The 22,026-nt window shown below is 43.6% G+C and overlaps 1 protein-coding gene across 8 annotated transcripts in view; it reads right to left on the bottom strand.

Moving 5' to 3' along the window:
- IL13RA2 (interleukin 13 receptor subunit alpha 2) overlaps positions 1 to 22,026 on the bottom strand; it is an 870,985-nt gene that overhangs the window by 429,140 nt on the left and 419,819 nt on the right. For all 8 annotated transcript variants that reach the window (XM_086918735.1, XM_086918737.1, XM_086918739.1 and 5 more), the window contains one exon: positions 20,576 to 20,760. In XM_086918735.1, the coding sequence (XP_086774861.1) occupies positions 20,576 to 20,760 (185 nt within the window). The remainder of the gene's footprint in view (positions 1 to 20,575; positions 20,761 to 22,026) is intronic.

Raw genomic sequence — 22,026 nt, 5'->3', positions numbered from 1 at the left:
GACTACCTGCTGTCTCATAGACAGCTGCTCGTCGAGCATCACCCCTAAATTGCGTGCAGCTTGCACCAGTTGGGGTAGTTTGCCCATTTCTGGCGGCCAATGAAGTGGGCCCCGGAGATCTTTATTTTTCTCCAGGATGAGAGCCTCATTCTTTTCACCATTTAACTTAAGCCAGTTAGTATGCATCCAGCTAGCTATTTTTTGCAGCCCTTCCTGTAGAGATGACACAGTGGAGGGTTCGTTGGCGGAAAGAGAAAAAAGAAGGTGGGTGTCATCTGCATAATAAAAAATAGATAACCCAGCTTCTTCCGCAATAATAGCTAGAGGACTGACACAAAGATCTTACTAATTTGCTAACATAGATGGTGGGGAAGGCTGGTGTTCATGGGTACATACATTGAAACAATGTTCTCTACAATATTCAGAATTCAATTCCACAGATCTTTTGGTCCAATCAACTTTAGGATTATGCTCAGTGAGCCAAGGTAAATTGAGGTGCTTCGATGAAGCTGAAACTCAGTATGCTTAGGTGTCGACCCATCAAACAAAATTTCCCTCAGTATCATACATAATGGGTCCTGACAAAAGGTTAGTTCCATCGACTGCCCAAACTCGTTCTGGCTTCTCTTTTTTTGAGAAATCAAATTCCAAGCGACTTAGCAAATTTGATGTCGCAGATATTTCCAGTTACTCCTGAACCGATCATAACACAGACCTCGACAACTTCTGAATCTCCAAATGTTATCAAACTGGAAATGATTAGATGAGGTGCTGACGACTGTAACATGTTAGCGACTTGTTGGGGATATGGAGTTGTCTTATCAGAAGCATGGGGCCTGTCCTTTACCAAATAATTATTTTTAGGTTTCTTAGGACATTCTTTGACGAATTTCCAAAGTACATGCACAATTTTCAAATTCTTTGTTTCTCTCTTTCCTCCTTAGTCAAGGGCCTCAAATGGAGCCAATCTGCATGGGTTCTTTTCCCGGGGATGTTTTACTGATTTTCTAAGAACCTAGCCTTATTCTGTCAAATCGAGGAAGGAAATGACAAACGTCTTTTCTACGCTCACCCTTTCACTCATTTTTTTGTTGATCTATTTGTAAAACCAAATCAATAAATTCCGAAAGATCTGTAGGTTTCTTTGGAATTTGTGCAAAGCCATTTTCTGAACTTGTCTTTTAGTGCTCTACAGAATATTGCTGCCCTCTTGGCTTCTGGCCAATTGGTTTCGACAATCAATTTATTAAATTGAGCTAAGTATGCAACCAATTCTCAGTTTCCCTGCTTTTACTCAAGAAGTTCAATAGCTGTAGCTTGCAAGATGGTTCCTTGATCGAAAATACGTAGGAACTCCAGTTTGAATCTCTAAAAGTCATATAAAAAGAGCTTTGAGTGAGAAAAATGTGTGCCTTATGGGGATCCCCGCTAAATCTCTCTGATGGAATAGTAGGGGGAATTGCGTGAATTACTTGTGTAGTCAATTCAGCTGCTGAAGGAGACAGAAAAAATTGTTGGGGGTTGGATTCCATAGTCAAGGGGTTGGTTCCTTCTACAAACTCATCAAATTCCTGCCGAAGATAATTGGCTTCCTGACTCAACTTCCTAACCTCATCTCTAAGGATCTTATCTTCTTCCATGGCTTCACTTAGCTGCTTTTGTAACCCCTCCAACACTCTTGCTAAAGCCTTGACATCTATCCACTCTGCCGTTCTGCTGAGGTGGAAATTTGGTAAATGGCACTTCAATCTTTCAGTCCACACACCTGAAACTTGACTTCCACAGGAGCAGAGGAACGTTTCCCCAAATTCCACTGCAAGCTAATTATTACAAATCCACTCACAGTAAAGAGGGGGAAAGGGTAATGGGAAGACAAGAGAGGCTGCACTGCCTCGTGCATCTTCGTCACTGCATTCTAACAGCTGGTTTCTAAGGCACCTGTAATAATAAACACCATTTTACAACTGCTTTCATAGAAAAACTATTTTACTGACTCATTAAAGCTCACTCTCTATTATTCCTTCATTACATGTCCTTCACAGTGGACTAGCAACTCTCTGTTTGATATTAGTTCTGATATTTAATTTGTTTGACTGGAATTTTATGCGGTTGACAGTTTCTGAGTATGATATTCCTTTGTACTGAATCACACTTTTGTTTTTGCTTTTCTTTCTTAGGTTTTCAATTCAGATGACTCTAGATGGTAGGTACAAAAATATATATATATATTTATATTTACATTGTATTCTTTTCAGAAGTAAGACCTTGTACTACTCTTTCCTGTAAGATTAATTTTCTCTTTCTTGCTCAGTTCAGAGCCTTCCTCATGAGATAAGCGAAGACTATCCATAGGTTCAAATTGCCTTTCGCTGGAAGGCTATTACATCTCTTGTATTGTTGCAAATTTCCATTGTATACTCAGAAAATAAACTGAATATTTCGATGGAGGAGTCTTGACTTACTTTGAAATCTCTTCTCTCATCTACTTAAAGCATAGGAGGGTAGCTGTTTACTCACAAAGGGTTTCTCAGCCAAACAAGTTCTGTGACACCTCTAAAAATATACTTTCCAAGATACTTACAGAAAGAGGCGTCACAAATCACTTGAATTATCAGGTGGAGCATTCTGGACAAAACACTACTTCTCTGAGGAACTTTTCTGTCAAGAAGCATGGGCAATAGGAAAATACTGCTTCTCCTCAAAATTGGCAGCTGAAGTGATCCTAGTGCGTAGTGCACGATTACTGCAACGCTTCATGAAATGGCAAAACCCTAGAACAACCACTGACAAGACTATTGTCAACAATCGCCATCTTGGAATTCCAGCGCTGAGTATCGTGAAGCAGCTTAAGCATCACTAGCAAGAGTTTCAGTGAAATGGAGCGGTGACGCTTACCCCACGGGTAAGTAGACAATCTTTTATTTCCTAGCCTTGCAAGGAAATGTCATTGTGTAGATTGTGCTAAAGGTGGACCAGCCCTGACAAGACCCATGTCTGGGCATACCCATCCCACTTAGTTTGATACACTTAAGTATACAAAAACATTTAGAAAGTTGGCATTTTCCTGCCCTAACTATTTTGTTCCTGCAGACTGTTCCTGGGGCATATGATTGGGCGTAGTTGACAGGTGAACTTTGTTTGTTCCTTCCAGACAGCCACAAAGTAAAGGGAGTGGATGTAGCTGGATGTGCCATCAGCTGGCAGGATGGGGATTGAGCTGGGCATAGCCCCACTTGGAACTGAATAGGCTGTGCTCTACCTTCACACAAAGGACTTGTCACCGTTGCAATGCTAATGCATCCAAATTGGAGTTAGGGCAGGGGGGGGAGGAAACTTCAAGCACTTGAAAGGGAATTCTCTAGAAGCTTCGCCTTCTTCAAAAAATGCTCCAGGTATGAAAGTAGGACACTCATTCCCACTCTTCAGATCCTTTTCTAGACCGCAGAAGGACTCTCAGAGGGCTACCTGATGCTGTGGCCTGCTGTGTACTTCATAGGACTGCTGTGCAGCACATGGAAGTATTGTTTTGCTGCCTGAAAACTACCTCAAACCCTCAGAGGTATGTCCTGGTGCTTGAGCCCTGTACTACTGCTGAGCCCAGGACTACCATAGTGACCACAAGGGCTAGTTGACAGTCCTCCTAATCAGAGCTTCAGGGACAGAAAAGGCTCTAACCATCTTGTACCCTCACCTGGACCCATTCTGAGTGAGCCCTAACCCCCCAAGTGGTGCCCCTCCCGACCTGGAGCCCAGATAGCCAATATCCAAAACTTGGGACATAGAAAAGTTTTGGTTAAATGTTGCTTTGAGAACCAAGAGGAGAAGGGGAAAAACCTGCTTGTCTAACCACCCAATGTGCATCACCGATTGGCTTGACTTCCTGGCAGACCCCACAACTTTCTTCTCTACAGGAGCAAATCCTGTTTAGCGTTTCATCGCCAAAGGGGTATCTGGCCTCATGGAACTCTTGTCAGCTACAATTTCCAACATCATCCCACTGGAGATTTTTGTCTTCCAAAAAGAGGCTAAGTTAGAACTTAGAAAACTTCACCGCGATTATGGCAAGCAGCTCTTCGACTATGACACCACTTACTCCAAACCACCTGAAGTCGTGCCCTGCTGCACTCCAAAACGCCTACGTGGACTTGCAGGTTACCCCACTGAAAGTATTTAGCCTTCCAGAAAAGATTATGCGGCATATTATCAAGGACTTATCCCCAAGATAGCAGCACTTTATTGCAGCCAAAGTGGTGATAAATGTATCGCCCTATTCACAAGCTGGTGCTAACATCCAATATCACCAGTTGTCCTGCAATAGCAGCCGCAAAAGACATCACCACAGATGACACCGGCAACTAACACTAATGATATGCAAAGTAGGCGTTCCCGTGCAAAAAGCAGCAACAACACCATTTTGCAACATTCTCAACGACCAGCCACATCGGTGATAAGATCACAAAACATGTGATAAGGCGCGTTAGCAGCTTGGATTTAACACCTGATCTAACCTGGTGTAAAGTCGGAGGACAACCTGCACCATGAAAGGAAGCCTAGCCCAGAGCCCCACCTGAAGAACAAAAGATGCCATGGAGCTACTGATCATGCAGGTCGGACACCTAAGAGGGCCACAACACCCACCGCCACAGCCCGAGGCTCCTCCTTCCCCAGGCACCCCCTCGGACAAAGCTATTTTACACCTACTTTATGAAATCATGAACAAAACAATTCGCCTGATGTCGCATAATTACAACAATTAACATTCATGAGTGGTCAGAAAAAGGAGAATTATTCATTAATCTTTGAATTTCCAAACAAATCATTTTATTCACATTAAACTCAAAACAACTATTTTGAAGAGTCATGGCAGGTCTTCTCTGGACAATCTGTAAGTCACAGCCTGCAGGACAAAATTAAGGATAAGAAGGCGTGTCATGCACTCATCAAAGGACAGAGAGAGGGAGATAGAGAGAGAGAGAGAGAAAGAGAGAGAGAGAGAAAGAAAGAGAGAGAGAGAATGAGTGAAAGGAAGAGAGGAAGAGAGAGAGAGTGAAAGAAAGAGAGGAGAGAGAGAAAGAGGGAGTAAGAGAGGGAGATAGAGATATAGTGAAAGGAAGAGAGGGAGAGAGAGAGAAAGAAGGGAGAGAAAGAGTGAAAGGAAGAGAGGGAGAGGGAGAGAGAGTGCCGACACTGTGTACCCAGGCCTCACTGCTCACCTGCTGCCACCGGTGTGTCTCCAACCACGTGCTGGTATACACTAAAGTCCACTAAATCCCTTATCTGAAACAGAGTCCAGATTTATGAATGGCAGAGTTCATATAATTGCACAAGCCATCATCGCTTGCCTGCCCCTGCGCACACAGGCTGCTGCACCCCAGCCCCTCCCGCCGCCAAGCGGTGATTGCCCACCCCTGCGCACCCAGGCCTCACTGCTCACCTTCTACCACCGGCATGTCTCCTAGAGGGCCCACCACATGCCTATGAAAGCTCCAAGCCCAGGGCTTTTGGCCTTGGCAGCCTCTACATCATGCAGCCCCACACCGTGGGCCACCAGGTCACACACGTCTTGATTTCGCAATGGCAGAGATCATATCAGTGCACATTACATCATCGCAGGCTGCACACCAGCTCAGCTCTTTAGGTGTCACTAACTCTGTGAACCGCGAGGCAACGCCACGTGGCGGTAGGCCGTCACTGCCCGCTGGCTCAGGCCTACACTGTGGTCCAGCAGGGCTCACACAAATCCTTACCAGTCTGTACCGTCAGGACGGTGCATCATCGCAAGCTGCACACATGTTCAGCACTTAATGTCCCCCTGCTTCAGTGCACCGAAAGTCACCGACCCGTGGCGGTAGGCCCATGCCAGTCAAGGTGTATCTGGTGTCACCAACTCTGTGCAATGCAAGTCATGGACCCTTTATGATTGAGTCTCGTGATATGCCAGGCGGACGCAGCCATGCCACCTCCGGCAGTGAGGAATGTGATGTGGCAGGGCCCTAGGCCCTCATGCATAAATAATAACAACACGGATACACTCAGATAGAGAGTGGAAATGGCGTCGAGCGCGTGCACCTGCCCTTTTTATTGGCAGGGTCACATGTCCTGTGATGCCTCTGCTGGATGGGTGTGGTGTGGGTGTAAACCAGCCCTCAGAGAGTGGCTGTGGCATGCTGACAACTAGACCTAAGATCAGCAGATCACTACAGGGAAGACCTGGGACATGTAGCCTTGTCGTCCCCCCCCTGTAAGTGTAAGTGAATTGGGCTTGACTGAAGTGTGCCAGTCCAGCGTAGGGGTGTGAACAATGATCACAGGGCTCTGTCATGGGCTGGGCAAGGAAGTAACTAATGCGTGTGTCTCTGTTGTAGTGTCAGCGTCACCCGGACCACAATCGGTAATGTTGCACCCTGTGACTCAAGTCCCACAACATGGCAACATGGAAGTAAGGGGTAATCACTGACCCTACATTCATCCATACTTCCACACTTGAATGATCATAGGCATGACACATTTGTGTGAATATGAATGTTTAATGCACATTCAGTGGAGTGTTGTAGCTGGAGCATTACAGGGCCATGCAAATCTCACTTTACATTGTTGGCTCGTGGAGGAACAGCCAGAGTCCTTTAGGGAAAGACAAGTTCATTGTAAGGGGAAGAGTTCAGTCCGCAGTCTGATTGCTGTGTCATTGGTAACCAAACAGAATATGACAGTCCATGTCAAGGCCAAGGTGAGTGTTGCAGAGTGTATCGGGGGACAATGGAAGGTGATGATGCAGAGGGCAGAACCAAGCAGAAACATGGCATATGGCGGAGATGAATGCTGCTGCTTCCTTCATACCAGTAAGGCAGATTCATCCGCATCTTCGTCCTCTGGTGTTTCATGTGCCTCATATGTGGGTGGTGGTGTTCTGTCTCCAGCATTGTGTGGCAGTGACACCTCAGGGGCCGGAGGTTGAATGTCTGTTGCACTGTGTGGCACTGACACTTCAGGGGACAGAGTTGTGGATGGAGTGGTAGCAGCAGCATTCATCCGTGCCAGGCCTTGTGGCAGCAATGTCATGAGGAGGATCTGCAGGGCATGGAATAACCCAGCTACCTCTCACTGGTGTGCAGTCATTGCAGCCGCTCTAACCGCCTGTGTCCACTCCATGTTGTCCATGATCCTCCTCATGTGTTCAAACTCCCGGGTGACATCGCTGGAGCCACTCTGACTAGATGGTTGTTCTTGTCTCAGAGTCAGGACTCTAGCGATGTCAGCCACGGATCATTGGCTAGCACGGAGTGGACTGTGGGTGTCTGTTAGGGACTGTGAGTGGTCCCTGATGGGACTTAGACACCCACGTATGGCATCTAGTTTGGATGCCATGTGGTCGAACCCCACCAGTACCTGTTCAGCCATCTTCTCCTGGCACCCCAACACACGGCGTTGGAAGGCCATGTGTTGTTCATGGGGGTCCTGGGAGGCAGCCGTGGTGATGGGTGCTATGTGCTGTGTGGTTTGTGCAGGGAGTGGGGTCTCCTCGGTGCAGCTGGCTACCCTGCTCCTGGAGGTGGGTTGACGTAGCTGTCAATGAACTCTTGGAGGGCGTTGGTTTCAAAGGTGTGGATGTCCTCTTTGTCATCAGTAAAGAGAGGTTCGGTCTGCTCTGCAGAAGGTGTTGGTTTTCAATCTGCAATGTGAAGGGGAGATATAGTTTAACATTGTGCTCACATGTATGTTGACGTATTGTACATGTTAACATACAGACTGCATGACATGGTACATTGTGACTGTTTGGGAGGAGCTGCCTATTTGATGCGGGACAGTGGACATTGTGACAACATCTTGGATGTATGTTTGTGCTTGTACATTATCATCTCACAATTTCCTGCTATGCCAGATGTTATTGGCCATTTTATACACACATGCGGCACCAGATGTGTCCTGTGTTCTGTTGTGAAAGTGTTGCAGTTTGTACCACATTGCTGTCAACGTTGAGGGGCTCTTATTCTTATGTGTGTGCTGCATTGTGGGTGAATCGCCCCTACAACTCTGATTTTGCTGCCCCTTATCCCTTTCATGCGGTGTGCCTTTGACTTCTGTGCTTATACAGTGCTGAGACGTTGCAGACCTGGGTACATTGGCCTTATGGTTGAGTTGTGACTCTTGGGCATGGTTTGTCCGCAGATGTGTTGTTGACATCAGGGGTTGTTTGTGCATGTGGATGTGTCAGAGTGTGACCTGCTCCTTTACGGATGTGGTCCACACTCAGCCACCTCAGTGTCATGGCATGCAACATTTCATGATATATTGACTGCAGCAATGCTATTCGTCATGCAGTGTCACTTGCATTGTCAGTGTTGCTCACAGACACTCAGCTTTGCTGGGTTTAAAATATGTGCATGATTCGGTTGTAAGATTGGTGGTGTGTGGGAAGGGCCCCCTCTGGTCACATAGTCGAAGGGGGCCTACTTGCTGTTTCTAGGTGTGCTGCAGTGTGTCAAGGGGATCAGAGACATGCTCAAGAGTCATTGTGGGTGTGCACTGTGCTATACTTAAATGTCTGTGTGTGCCATTGGGCCAATCTCCCCCATCGCCCCAGTCCCTGGATGTTACTCACCCTGTTGCTGTTGGGTCAAGTCATGTCCGGTCCCCCAACTCCAGCCACGGTCTCCACACTGATGACTGTGGACACCATTTCCTCCATCTCATCCAGTTTCTCCTGTGGCACCGGACTCCCACCTGCTTGGTTTTGCGCTTCACATCATTCCAGCGCCTCTTGACCTCTTCCATTGTCCTCCTTAGCACTCCAACTGCATTCACCTTGTCCATGATGGACTGCCATATTCCATTTTTTGTTGCCAATGAAACAGTGGCGGTGACAAACAGTAGTTGATGGTGTTCTATCACCTTCGTAATCAGGATCCTATTTTCCTGCAGACTGAACCACGTCTTACTCTTCTTTTTTGTCCTTGCCCTTCCCTGACCCTGAGGTCCCAGACTGGTCCTCCGTGGGGCTTGTGGGGTTCTGATTGTCCTCTGTACTTGCTCCGACTACCTCCATTGGGCTTCGCAGTTGTTTAGCTTTTGTTTGTATTTTTTTTCTACTTTTATAGGCCTGGTGAAGATTATCACAGATTTTTTTATCGCGGTTGGGCCCATCGCAATTTTTTTCAAGTTGGGGTTTACATTTTGATCGACGTCCCAGTGACTTTATTGCAGACATTTTACGCGTTATCCGGAGACTTTCGCATGTTACCGCCATGTTGTGAATAGGACGTTAACACAGAGTTATTTTATCACGATAGACGGCGATATGAAACATTGCGTTAACTGATTTTGCCGATGATTATCACACGTTCTTGAGTATATCCCCTTCTAAGTCTTAACGTAAAGAGGTTTCACTGAGGTTGACATCAAACAGTATCCCACCACTGACAAGGCCGTCCTGGGCATGGATTTCATGCTTTTCCCACACACAGTTTTGAGCTGATTCTCCCACGAAGAACCCATACTTCACCTGGCCATCATCGTCGAGCCCTCCTTTGGGATCCAAGCTGCATTCCAGCCTGTCAACAAGGACTTTTCGTCAGAAAATCTTTTAAGTCAGAATATATTCATTTCTCCAGGACAAACCTAGTCCCAGTATTCAACAGGCAATAGCTTGCGGTCGGCTTTAACTTCTGACTTGGACCTCATCTAGTGTGACCAGATAACCGCAATTGGCCCTTTGAAGCACAATTTTGATTTAAAAAATATATCTCCTGTTCCCCACATCTGATTTTTATCATTTTGTTGTATATTTAGTCATTAAATGGTATGCTAGCTTATTTCTATTTTACATAATATTTGTGTTAGGTTTTCAAGCTCCATGACTATACATTTTAAAATTAACTGTAAATGCCCCTTTGCCTAAGCTGATAAGAACACCAAATAAAACACCTTCATTGAAAATCAAAATATCTGTTTTTTCTCAGTTGCAATTAATTTATATGTAACGCTCTAGTCTTCATTATGAGTGGCCAGCAGCGGCTCCTCCGTAATGGCGGAGGAGCGAGCATTGCCCCACTGAGTCATTCAGCTGAAAATAAATTGATGCTGTAACAATATTATATTTTTTTGTTTCGTTGACTCCCTCAGCCAGGGAGTCTTGGCCAGGGCCTGGCTGAGCACAGCAGGGAGGAGAGGGTAGTGTCACTGTGAAGTGTGCATGTGGGTTTGGCTGGACGTCTTAAGCTGGCCAAACAGACATTCACACTTAGGGTTCTGCAACCCGGTGGTATTGCACAGCCGGGTCGGAGTAAAGCCACAGGCTCTAAGGCACATTCTGAGCGGCAAATGAGGCTGATCAGACCAAACCTAGCGCTGCTCTCGTGCTAAGAGAGCAGTGTCTGGATTTGGTGAGGCGCCTGTGTTAGGACACCATCAGAAGTGAAGAGGAGCACTGACGTGTCGGCTGCAGAACAGGTACGTTTTTTTTTATCATACCTCCCTTATGCCCCCTCCACTGGAGATTCAAGTGCCACTGTGAGTGGCCTCTTAAGAATTATGAGAACATTAATGCTATTTCTACTTTCATATGGCGATTTTGGTTGCTGCAAACAGCCAAAATCTTTGTATGAAAGTTAGGGATAATGAGAATTTACATCGGGAATCGACCTAGGATTATTAATTCCCCTGGTAAATTGGCATTTCTTAATGGACCCTCAGGGTTGTGTTCATAATAGGCTGACTTTTCCCCATTCCCTGAGATATCCATGTTTGAGGAAATACCTCTCCATCTTTCAGATCACTTCTAATGAGAGTAGAAGTATGCTAAATTGCTACCTGGACATTTGTTTTTTTTATCTTTAAACAGAGCACATGTTTGGGCAGTTAGTGCCAGCTGTAGCAAATATATCTGCCATTATTTTACAGCTCTCTGAAAGTAAATGTGGAAAGATCCACATTTTAAGAACTTTTGTTGTGAAAAAAAAGATCATTAATAAAGATAGATTCCTGTTACCTTGTGCACTTATAGCAGTATAAGGATGGAAAATAGATAAAGGATATAAATTATTAACTGCAGGATGTCGCCTAATACGTTTGCTTTGAACGAGTACAGCAAGTGATTGAGAATCTTCTGTGGATATGCCCTTTTAATACTTTCTACTGATGAGTCAATGATAAACTCTGTATGGGGCTGGTCCGGGGTTCCATCATTTTGACATTGAGGTTACAAGGAGCTCTAGTAGGTACTATGTTCAACAAAGCACATTCCTTAAGTAGTATACATCACCAAGATAGGAGTGAAAAGTATGGGAATTTCATGTTGAATGCGTTAGGGATCACTGTCAACATTATGCTAAATTTCAGTTTAAATGATCATGCACAAACCACTGTGAGTAGAGAACCTGCTTTCAGCAGAAGAAGAGAAAAACATTTACGAGCTTTTCTGGGAGGAAACAGAATACCACAGACCCTTTGGGACCATTGTCCCCTAATCTCTATTCAAAATCAGCCGCCAGTATTTATTTCCACAACTGGGTGTGTCAGTTTCTTGTCTTGGGCATACACTTGGGCAGTTAAACCATCCCCTGAGAAGAGCTTACTTGCTGGTGGAACCTCCTTTAAGAAGCATATGTGCTGTGGAAGTAAGACATGCATGTCTAATGGATTAACTTGTTCTCAGAAGAATGGGCCAGAGGCTTGAAACCATCAGACTTTCCTTGGTCTTCATTCACCCACAAGACACTGAACAGCCACAGACAGGCTCCTCTTCTGAAGTTGAAAACATACCAAGTTGAGCCAACAAATCTGTGGCTTGTAATAGTGTTGGAAATTGGGTTACTGGTTGAGTGGGGCTGAAACCGTACTCAAGCAGAAACTACAATCTCTATCCGAGTGAAACACAAGTAAATCCCAAAATTGATAAACTAGATGATTGTTTTTTTCTGAATGCCTCCTTGTGCAAATTGTTTTTGTCAAACTCACAACTCTCCACAAGTCCTAGCTCATCACTATCAAGGAGATATTAATTTACTAGCATTAGCAAGGTACCTTTTGTTTACTGCTTTAGTTATAACTTATCCTGAGAATATAACAGTTCTCATGGATACACTGGCCCTGATTGCAATTGTGTCAGAATTTGGTGCAGGGATACCAGAGGTCCAAATTCCTATATTGAGGTTGGTATCCCAGCACCAAATAAGTATATCATAATAATAATAATAATATTTCCTGTTTATAAACTGTGAAAATATAACATGCTAAGTGTTTCAAAGCGATGAGGGCAATCGGGGAGATTAACTAAGGTATTGCTCAGAGTCATATGATGCTGAGCTGCCCCCATCGGTTGCATTTAAAATAAGTTAAGAGGCGTATGAGCAGTACTTGAGTGCAGGGAAAATGGTGTGAGTGCTCTCTGTGCAGTGTGAGTGGTGCATGAATGATGGTTGATAAGTTTCTGAGTGCAGGGTGAAAGTACCTCGATGCATGATTATTGATGACAATTTTTTAAAAAATCAATTTCTGTGTAGCCTATTTACAAAATGTCACATATATACATGAATATTTACAGATTTACATGAACAATAAACTTCTTATATGGAAGTCACATTACGATGCTATACAAATGGGGTAAAAGTGTGCCAAATACCAAAAATGTGACAGTCTCACAAAGGCTGAGACGGGGATTTGTCCAGATGGTTGTCATTGACGTGGTACATGGGAGGAAGGAAAAAGGGTGGGGGAGCAAAAATGAGGGACAAAGATTAATTGTAGAGAGCCAGCCATTCACTCGGAAGAAAGTAAATAAAAAAAGAACAGGGCAAGCGCTTTGCAGGCAAAAGCTCAATAAAAGTCCCGGAAAGGGGGAATAATACAGTACTTGGGCCCTGGAGACTGATAAGACAAAAACACAAGGAACATCAGGAAATAGTATGTTACAACCAATAGAAATGGAGGAAAAGTAGAAGACATGCACAGGAACCAATGAAAAGCGAGGGTGTGTGTTGTAGGTCCCTTTTAAGATTTATATTAACCATAGATTTAAAAAACACAGCGCAAGCATTGTGATGGTGAAACCTAAAAAGGAGAAGGAAGCAGAGAATCATCTGTACACAATAGTAACAGATAGCAGCCCAGTCTACTCCTGGCATCAAAGGCGCTCATGTGACACACCTTATAATGGTCCCTTTGTTACCAACAAAGCTATTATAAACAAGGAGAAATAGCAGGTAGAGTTCTTGCTGGTCTGTGATCAGCATTAAATTCAGGTTGTGCAGTGGCATGAGGCAAAACTGTTGTGTTAACAGTATACTATCAACAACAGTTGTATGGTGTTTTAGGATCCGAGTGAATTTTCCCAATTCATGCCCTTATATAGGTACAATTCACACTGCCCTAATATAGGCATAAAATATTCCCTTATTTAGACATAGCCCATGCAGACCAAATACAGGCATGGCTACTTCCCCCCAAATCAAAACGTCACAGTAATTTCTTGGAAAATCGTCTTAAGCAGTCAGGGACCTTCCCTTGCTCGAATATTGATTTGTCCAAGAACTCATGTACTTTACAAAGAACTACTATTCCCTTGAGGTTCTTCCTGACGTTATTATGCCCGACTTTAAGTCAAACTAGACACCTTCAAGGTATAAATATGCCTTAACTTGCTCTAGCAAAACACGGCGGTTCGGAGCAGTTCGACTATCTACTTGCCCGACGCAGCTCGCTACAGCAAGTGCCGAAGGAAGCCAACCCTCCAGCTGACGCACTGATCGAGAGGCTGCATTTCTCTATGCGAGAATCCAGCTCCAGTGTTTCAAGCTCCCCTTGCGGGGTGTTAGGAAATCGAATCCTGAGACCGAGATACAAGACCTCCTTCATTCTAAACTAAAGGTATGGAGTTGATAAGAATCTAGAGAAACCTTGGATAGATTCTTGGCAAAGAAAAATAAACCTATGCTACACCACACCTTGTCCTTCCCGCGTACTAGTCTTAGGTTAGGTACATCGGGGTAGACATATTTTAGAAGCACCAGTTGAGTACTTTTAGCCCTTGTTATTTATGTATGTATTTATATATCGTTTAGAAACAATACAATGCTCATACAGTATTATTTTATAATATTGTTCTCGCTGTAGGCATTATACTTTGCAGTCTGCATTACGATTGTAGCAGTTCACTTTACCTGCATTAGAAAGAAGACTGTTCAATAAAACCTTTTATTGAAAACGCCAGTCTCTCTATTTCTCTGCACCTCTGTAGAAACGAAGCATGCACGAGTGACTCGGTGAAATACTTATTTATTGTTTCCACAACTCTAGAGATACGTTTCTTATTATTGGGAAACAAAGTTGTCATATTTATGCAGTTGTCAGAAACTAATCCATTCTTGTGAACTCCAGAAACTTTCTAGTGACCTCTGAGCTAGCTGCCATTCACTATTAAGTTTAATATATTCGATAGAGACCTAGTCGACCTCAGTCCTACGTCTAATCTATAGGATACATTATTCCAAAGTGCAGAGCCCATTGGGAATATAGGAACTACACTACACAACTTGAAGTTCAAATTTTTAGAAAGCCTACTTTAATCTTGATGCGTGGACAGGCGTCTATTATTTGGACAAACTCATAAGTTTCAAAAAAAGATTAAGATAGATGTATCCATGTTTGATAATCCAACCATTCGAATCTTGAAGGGGGGCAATAGGGCATCAGAAAGATGGACACATTGATATGCATCTATCAGAATTGAAAAGAAGGATTGGCAAAGCCAAAATGGTCTCACCCATAAGGCCTACTGGCTTTGCTAGTGTTTTAGCAATGTTGTACAGCATATCCACTGCTATGCAGCATGGCTTAAAAAAAGAACTTTTGGAAGTGGGGCGACATCTCACCCCAACCAATCGCACAGCTTAAATGATGCCACCATGGCACTCATGTATTACCAACTTTTTTAATCACAATGCTCCTTGTATTCAATCTTTTTCAACCTTCTTTCACTTTTTATCAACAGTGATATCAATCCACACGCGGAATGAGAAGTGCCGAATTTTTCAAGTTTCTGGTGCTCAAAATGTGTCCATCCGGACCTTCTGAAAGAACACGACTATTGCAGAATTTATTTGAAGCAGCGTTTATTAGATTCTCTCTTGTTCAAATGCAGTCAAGATGTGAGATTTTAAACACTCTGAAGCAGTGACCCCCGACGAAGGGCGAGTGCCGCCCGAAATGAATTGGGTTTTTAATCTAATAAACGCTGCTTCAAATGAATTCTGCAATAGTCGTGTTCTTTCAGAAGGTCCGGATGGACACAGTTTGAGCAAAAAATAGTGAAAGAAGGTTGAAAAAGATTGAATACAAGGAGCATTGTGATTAAAAAAGTTGGTAATACATGAGATGTCGCCCCACTTCCAAAAGTTGTTCATACAGTTAGGTGCCTTTTGGGCTGGGCACCATTCCAATCTGCACGCAATCTTGGAATAACAGTTGGATAAATTCTTGAAAAATAACAGACACGAAGGTGTGCATCCTACTACCACATTTAAAAAAACAACGGCACATAATTTTATAGAGAAGTGTATGTATTTGCCCCTCAAAAGGACACTTTATTTGCCGATCAGAGATGGATTGTGTGAAAGTTCTTTAAGAAAAACAGCACTAGGTGAGGGCTGCATGAGTGGGTTGGGAAGGTGCAGGGGATGAAGTGCAGGTAGTAGGGGGAGAGAAGCACATGGGCAGACAGATTGGGGGAATCAGACAAGGGAGATAACTAACATAAAAGCCCTCATGGAGCGCTTGAAAAAAAGTTGTTTTTTTATAGCGTAAAGGAGAAGCTTAGTAGTCAACCAATCAAAGAGAGGGCTCAAGCAGTAATGCCCAATGCGAGGAATGCAACACAAGACTGGGAAAAAGGTACCAAATAAGAAGCAACCAAACAAGTGACAGGAAAGCCAAGCAATGGCAAGCAAAGGGCAGAATACAAGTCCCTGTATTTTCTAGATAAACCCACATTATGTATTTCTCCACCAGCTTGCACTGCCTGGTAGGGTAAACCTAAAACAAGTTTTTGCAATGCAATAGGTCTGGCATTACTGAAAGTCTGAGCTATTGGAGTTGCAAATAATAATGCAACACCAAAATCTCAGACGTTCATTAATGCGAGACCTTTCGCTGCAATACCTATGAGTCAAGTATGCACTATTTAAAACTGCACAAAAAAACCACAAAAGATTAGAAATCCATGTTTCAGTGTGCTAATAACCTTGTTGATGGAAGTGCGTGGACGCCATTTTGTTTCTTTAAAGGCGTCCGGTTGACAGACAAGCACTGGACGTGAAAATTAGTGAAAGGCAGTGTGTTTTCACAGGATGTTTCGGCGGGTGAAACGCAGAAGTGTCATAAGTTTATAAGGTGTAAAGTGCCGTGAAGTGGGACTCGTTTGTCTCCAAAAAGCACTATTGGAAAGTGCTAAACAGTAACAGTGGTGAATGCTGGTTTTTACCAGTAACACTATCAGGCAGGGCACAGATGCATTGATTTTGTCCCTGGTACTGATTGCAAACCACTGCAGTCAGTGTGGTAGTAGGGAGGGGCAGGGGGTTTATTTAGCTATGTAGGCAGCAGGAAAATCTGCAGCAAGTCAGCGGTGCCTCCAATCCAATAATGCTGTTGAAGGGTCAGTTGAAAGGCTTCTCCTAGATACACACAGCTGTTACAAATCACTGGATTTCCCTATTGTCTCTGTACACCCTTGTTCCATGCAGACCTAACATCCACGCCATACCAAGACCTCACCTTCACTGCCTGTTGCGAGCAGTGTGATCATAGGGCAGCCTGCCAGGACGGCTCACTCCCCCTAAACCAGCTCAGCTGTGGGCAATAGTCAAGGAGTCGACTTGAGTGTCGAGTCATTGACTTGTGCTGGCCTGTGAGGTTCTGAAATTAATTATGGCTGCTCAGTGCTGGAGTGCACTACAGTGCAGGCTGCCTGCGGCCACCAATCCCCCATTCTAAGTGTAACATTTACGGATAAAAAGGGCGCACAGGTGAACTGAATCATCTTCATTATATTGTAGCTGCTCCCAAACATGGCTTCCCAGAAATCACACGAAACACACACACACACAAAAAAGGGCAGAAGCAGCAACTGCTGTAACTTAAAAAAAAAAAAAAGTTTTGTACAAGCACAGTTGAAGAAAGTAAGCGTAAGGAGACTGTGCTTGAGCAGTGTTCTTCAGCTATGACCAGAATTGAGGTATCGGCTGCTTTAACAACTTACGAGGCAGCAAAGAAAACCGACTGAGTAGCGATCCAATGGTAAAATTGTAACAAGGCATAATATGAAACCTCTACCCAGACAGTTCTTACATGATGAGCACCGGATTTGGAGCAAGGTTCCCTTTACATCTTTTACATCACAGTTCATCTTAACTTGAACAACTGCCAGCTCATTTATTTGCCCTAGAATACTCTTTGTTGTAAATAACTGGTGCGCCACAGCACCATAATTGAAGGATCTACTGTAATACAAAATTGCTAATGTACAAGTAAAAAAATAAAACTTGTGAATTACCAAAGAAAAGCTTTATTATCTCCTGCTCGAATTTCAAGCGGTCCATAGTCATTGCACATCACATGGTCAAGTTCTCCCTAGGCAAAAAAAGAGCGCTTTTGCAAAATGCTTTCAACTAGTGCGATATGTTTATGTATCCAACCATGGGTTGCCAGTCGATTGGACCATTGAGACTTCTAAACAAATCTTTAATCCTATGTGTCGTCCTTTCTGGACTGGAGTTAAGTCAAAAAAGTATATATAAGCAGGATGTAAACACCTAAAGCAGAAGATAGATAATGTGTGTTGGTTTGTAAACATTCTAAATAAACCAAATGAGTGGAGGCATGGTTTGTACCGGTGGTTACCTGGCTTCTCAAAGACAGCAACAACACCATTTTTGCACATGAGTGGTCATCCCCCTCTTCTCCCCCGAAATTATTATTAATAGGTAAGTCAGGGACAGATATATTGACCTCTAAACATAAAAGTCAGCTGCTCTGTTTACACCCTGTTTTCTTTTTTGTGAGGTCACATGCAGGAGACTGCCCCACAGATATGAATATGTGGTGCAGTCTCCTGCATGTAACAACACGGAGAGCAAAATGTAAACAAACCTGGTGTTATCTGCTCCACACCCCAAAAAACTGCAGCAAACAAACGTGACCAGAGAGCCTGCATGACAACTACCCGAATATTGCTGACCGTGGAAAAAAAGAATGAAAATGGAAAAAACATCCAAGCGGTTAATGGGGAGGTCGGAGGGGGAGGGTTTAAACTATTTAGAAACAAGCATTTTGAAAAAGAAGGTAGGTAAAAGCAGACATAAATGTCAAACCTGGTATCATAGGGGAAAAATGAGTCAGTTTGGATGCTGGGGCGGAGCCATATGAAAGACTACAGCCATTCCCACAGATAAAGATCCCCACAGCATCAGTGTGGTGTTGTGTAGTTCTAATTAATCTGTAGGATCTGCTCATTTGTGTACAACAAACTTTGGGTGAGGTGCTTTAACTGATCCCATGCACCCCCACAGTATATGTTGGCTTAAAGACCAGCTAACTCACAGTGCCACCATAAGCCCCTCTAAAGTAAACAGAAAATGAATTGGTTTCTGCCAGCCACTGAACATGACAGCCCTGACCCCTCAGGGATCATGGTAACAGATCTAGAACCTTTTCGCCTAGTCACTCATGCACTCTTGGTCTTAGAGAAATATAAAGAGAATACACAATGGGACGTTTTCAATATATTTATTGAACAAACGTTATTCTTGTATACAATACATGTCCTGCGATAATCAGTAGACAGAAGCAGATGAAAGTGATTACAAGCACTAAAAGAGTAAATAGCAGATATAGTTCCACCATGGTGCTAAGACAGTGTATATATGAGGGCATATAATACAAGGTAGTAATCAGGAGTACTTGTACTATGCAATCCCTACTCTTTGTATGTCTAAAGTGTATGTAGGTAAAGATTCATCCCATGGGATGATCCAACCCCATTACCTGGCGTAAAGCGAGCTGACCCCCTCACGGAGATGTTAGAAAGTTGCTTAGCGAAGCCTCAGTATGCAGGACCTTTCAATGTCAGCGGAAGTGTCTCCTCTGCTAACCCCGTTAAATGCTTTTTTATTTATAATAAAAAGCAGCCTTGGGACGCATATGCTGATTAGCATTTTTATGGATATGCAGCTAGCCCTGTCGCCCCGTGGAAAAGATAAAATCACATTTGTACATCGTTTGTAAAGCCTTATACTCAGTGTTCGAGAGATAATGATAATGTTGCACGAAGCCAGATGTATAACAAAGCAGTTTCGGCGAAACGAATCCTACATTGTCACGCATGTGAATATGTACAAAAGGTCACAGCAATATTGTTATTGTGCAGAAAGAGGACAGTGTTAGAACATGTGCAGTGATGCTAAAGGGGTCTAACTTGGTTACATAACAGTGATCTTGCAAGAGTAACAAGGAAAGCTAGGCACACAGCTGCGAGGGAGAAATCTCGCTATTTTTTCATGCAGAATACCTGATATGGCAGCAGTGGGGTCACTGCAAGGGCCAGCCTCTGCAACAAAAGGGATCTCTAGATAGAGTGCCTACTTCGTTCCCGCAGGGACTGTTGAGTGCACGTTGCTCCGAGGGGGACGAGTGAGTGCAGTGCCAGAACTGAATTCACAATGTCTCCACAGAGATCAGCACAGCGCGCTGAGACCACGACATTTGGGCAGCACTGTAACTTTAAGGCAAGGGTGTACCTCTTGTTTTTTTATTTTGTTTTTCTGATTGTTGCTTGAGATGCTTAAAAGAAGTTCTACCAAAGCGGATGAACACAGTGCTTTGCCAATGGAAAGCTAATAAGAGAAAAACACACGGAAGAACAGAAAATAGAACACATACAACCTACAGAAACAAGAAAAAGTAAAGTGACATGCACAAGGACCGATAAGAAGTGAAGGCGGGATGTAAGTCTATTTTAAGATATATTTAATACAGTAGATTTCAAAAGCATGGCACCACCGCTCTGAAGGCAAAACCTAAAAACAGCTTTTACAAGTTTTATCCCAAGAATGGGAACCACACAGATCTGAAGATACCAAATCCCTTTCTGTGTGGTTTCCCTAGATTTCAGGGAGAAAAGATTTTCTGCCTTTTCTGAGCAGGTGGATCACAGCAGACTTTAAGTGTCAGTAGAACGGCAAGTGGGAATTGAGGATGTTTGGGGAGGCAGGGTTTAGGGTAAGCTTGTGCCTTTGTAGGGTAGCATTGTTATGGCCTGTGTTGCTGCAGTGGTCGGCAGGGGACAGGCCTTGTTCCTGCCGACAGACCATGCCCCTCTATCATGAAAGAGACGTCTGGTGTTGCCAAGCCCAGAATTATCTGGTCTCGACTTTGTGGACCCAATATTTCCCTTTCCAGAAATACTCAAAATTGCAGATAGCAGAAATCTACACACAGATATCACTTCAGGTGCAATCCTGCCACACATAACCAGGGCCATCAAAACATATGCTGATATTTTCTAAGAGAGTCTATGATTATTACATACCTATATTTTGAAGTTCAATGTTGAAGTATGATGGCTTGTGTGGCTTTGATCCATGGTATCCAGTAAGACACACAAACATGTTAGCGTTCGCTGTTAGTTTCTGATTTTCAAAACTACATCCCACGTTTATGTCATGAGACTGAAAGTAGTCTCCACACGAGACTGCCTCTGGCAAACCTTCGTACCTGTGAAAAAAATAATTATATTACTTTTGATTGAAAGGACTGTAAAGTTCATTAAAGGTTGCAAATAAAGGTGTTTGCAAAACATTTAGGAGCCACACATCCTTACTCAGCACCCTTGCCTGTACTAAATGAATAACAACTCCATGCATCATAGTACATCACCATCTGGGAAAGTGTTGTTGTCCATTAGCCATTTTGGATCTAGGTAGCAATTGTTATATTTATGTGCTAAGTTGTGTTTCGGGGCCCTTGGTCAACACAAATGGCCCCATGGTACTAGTATTGAATAAATATGAGTGAGTAAAGAATTAGACAACTAAGTGAACAATCTGAAAACCGGGTTTTCAAAACTGCAGATGATTTACATGAGTAGTTTAGCAGCTGATAAATGACCAGCCACACATATTACAATAGATATTATGCAAGAAAACCTAAAAATAACGTAAGGCCCGATGTTTGTTATTTCTGGTGTTCTTCCTGCACTGTCTTTATAAGCACTATGCAGATAGTCTGGCGTGTATGTTTAGCAGCTGGAGGTTTGTCTTATAACCTGTTCTTTGGTCTCAAGCTGTGATCAGCCATCTACATGAGGACTGATGTACATTTCTGATTTTGTGGCCCTTTTGGGTGAGGGAATCTGTTTTGTAGTTCTTGCTCTCTTGAGGTGCTTGTTTTAGTTCAAACATTGTTTGATGCTTTATACTGTGAAAGTGTAGTTAAGATATGTGGTGAGAACTGAGGATCATGTAATCAGAAGCATACTTCTTCAAAGTCTTTGTGATCAGACGCCCATATTTACACAAAGTGAGATCGTACTTGTTGCACCCTGCCCGTGGCCGGCTTCCTACTGCGGGTGGAACACGAGCTCCAGAGAGAGCTGGAAGGACCACAGAGGTACCGGCAGGCTAACGCAGGCCCTAAAGACACTTACCTCAATGCCGGAAGCACATCAGTGCTCGCTTGGAAGGCGGCCCACTCCTTGAGGACATGTTAGGAGACAGCTTTGGGATCTCCATTTTTCTCCTCCTTCTTCTTCCCAGAATCCTCTGTAGAGGATATCTGGGATAGAAAATACTGCCAGTTCCAAGATGCTGCGTTGTTAATTCCTTCCAAAAGGGCGTTTCCAATCCAACATGGTGGCATAACTTCCTCTGATGTAAGTCCTGTCCTGGACCTATATAAGGAAGAGTTTTTCACTCTCTAATTCCGTCTGGCTTTTTCCTCCTTCCTGGAGCCAATTCTGGAAGGCATTTTCTAGACCTAGAC

Source organism: Lissotriton vulgaris, chromosome 4_1 (assembly GCF_964263255.1).
Source record: "Lissotriton vulgaris chromosome 4_1, aLisVul1.2, whole genome shotgun sequence".
Taxonomy (NCBI): Eukaryota; Metazoa; Chordata; class Amphibia; order Caudata; family Salamandridae; genus Lissotriton; species Lissotriton vulgaris.
This window is presented reverse-complemented; position numbering and strand designations above follow the sequence as displayed.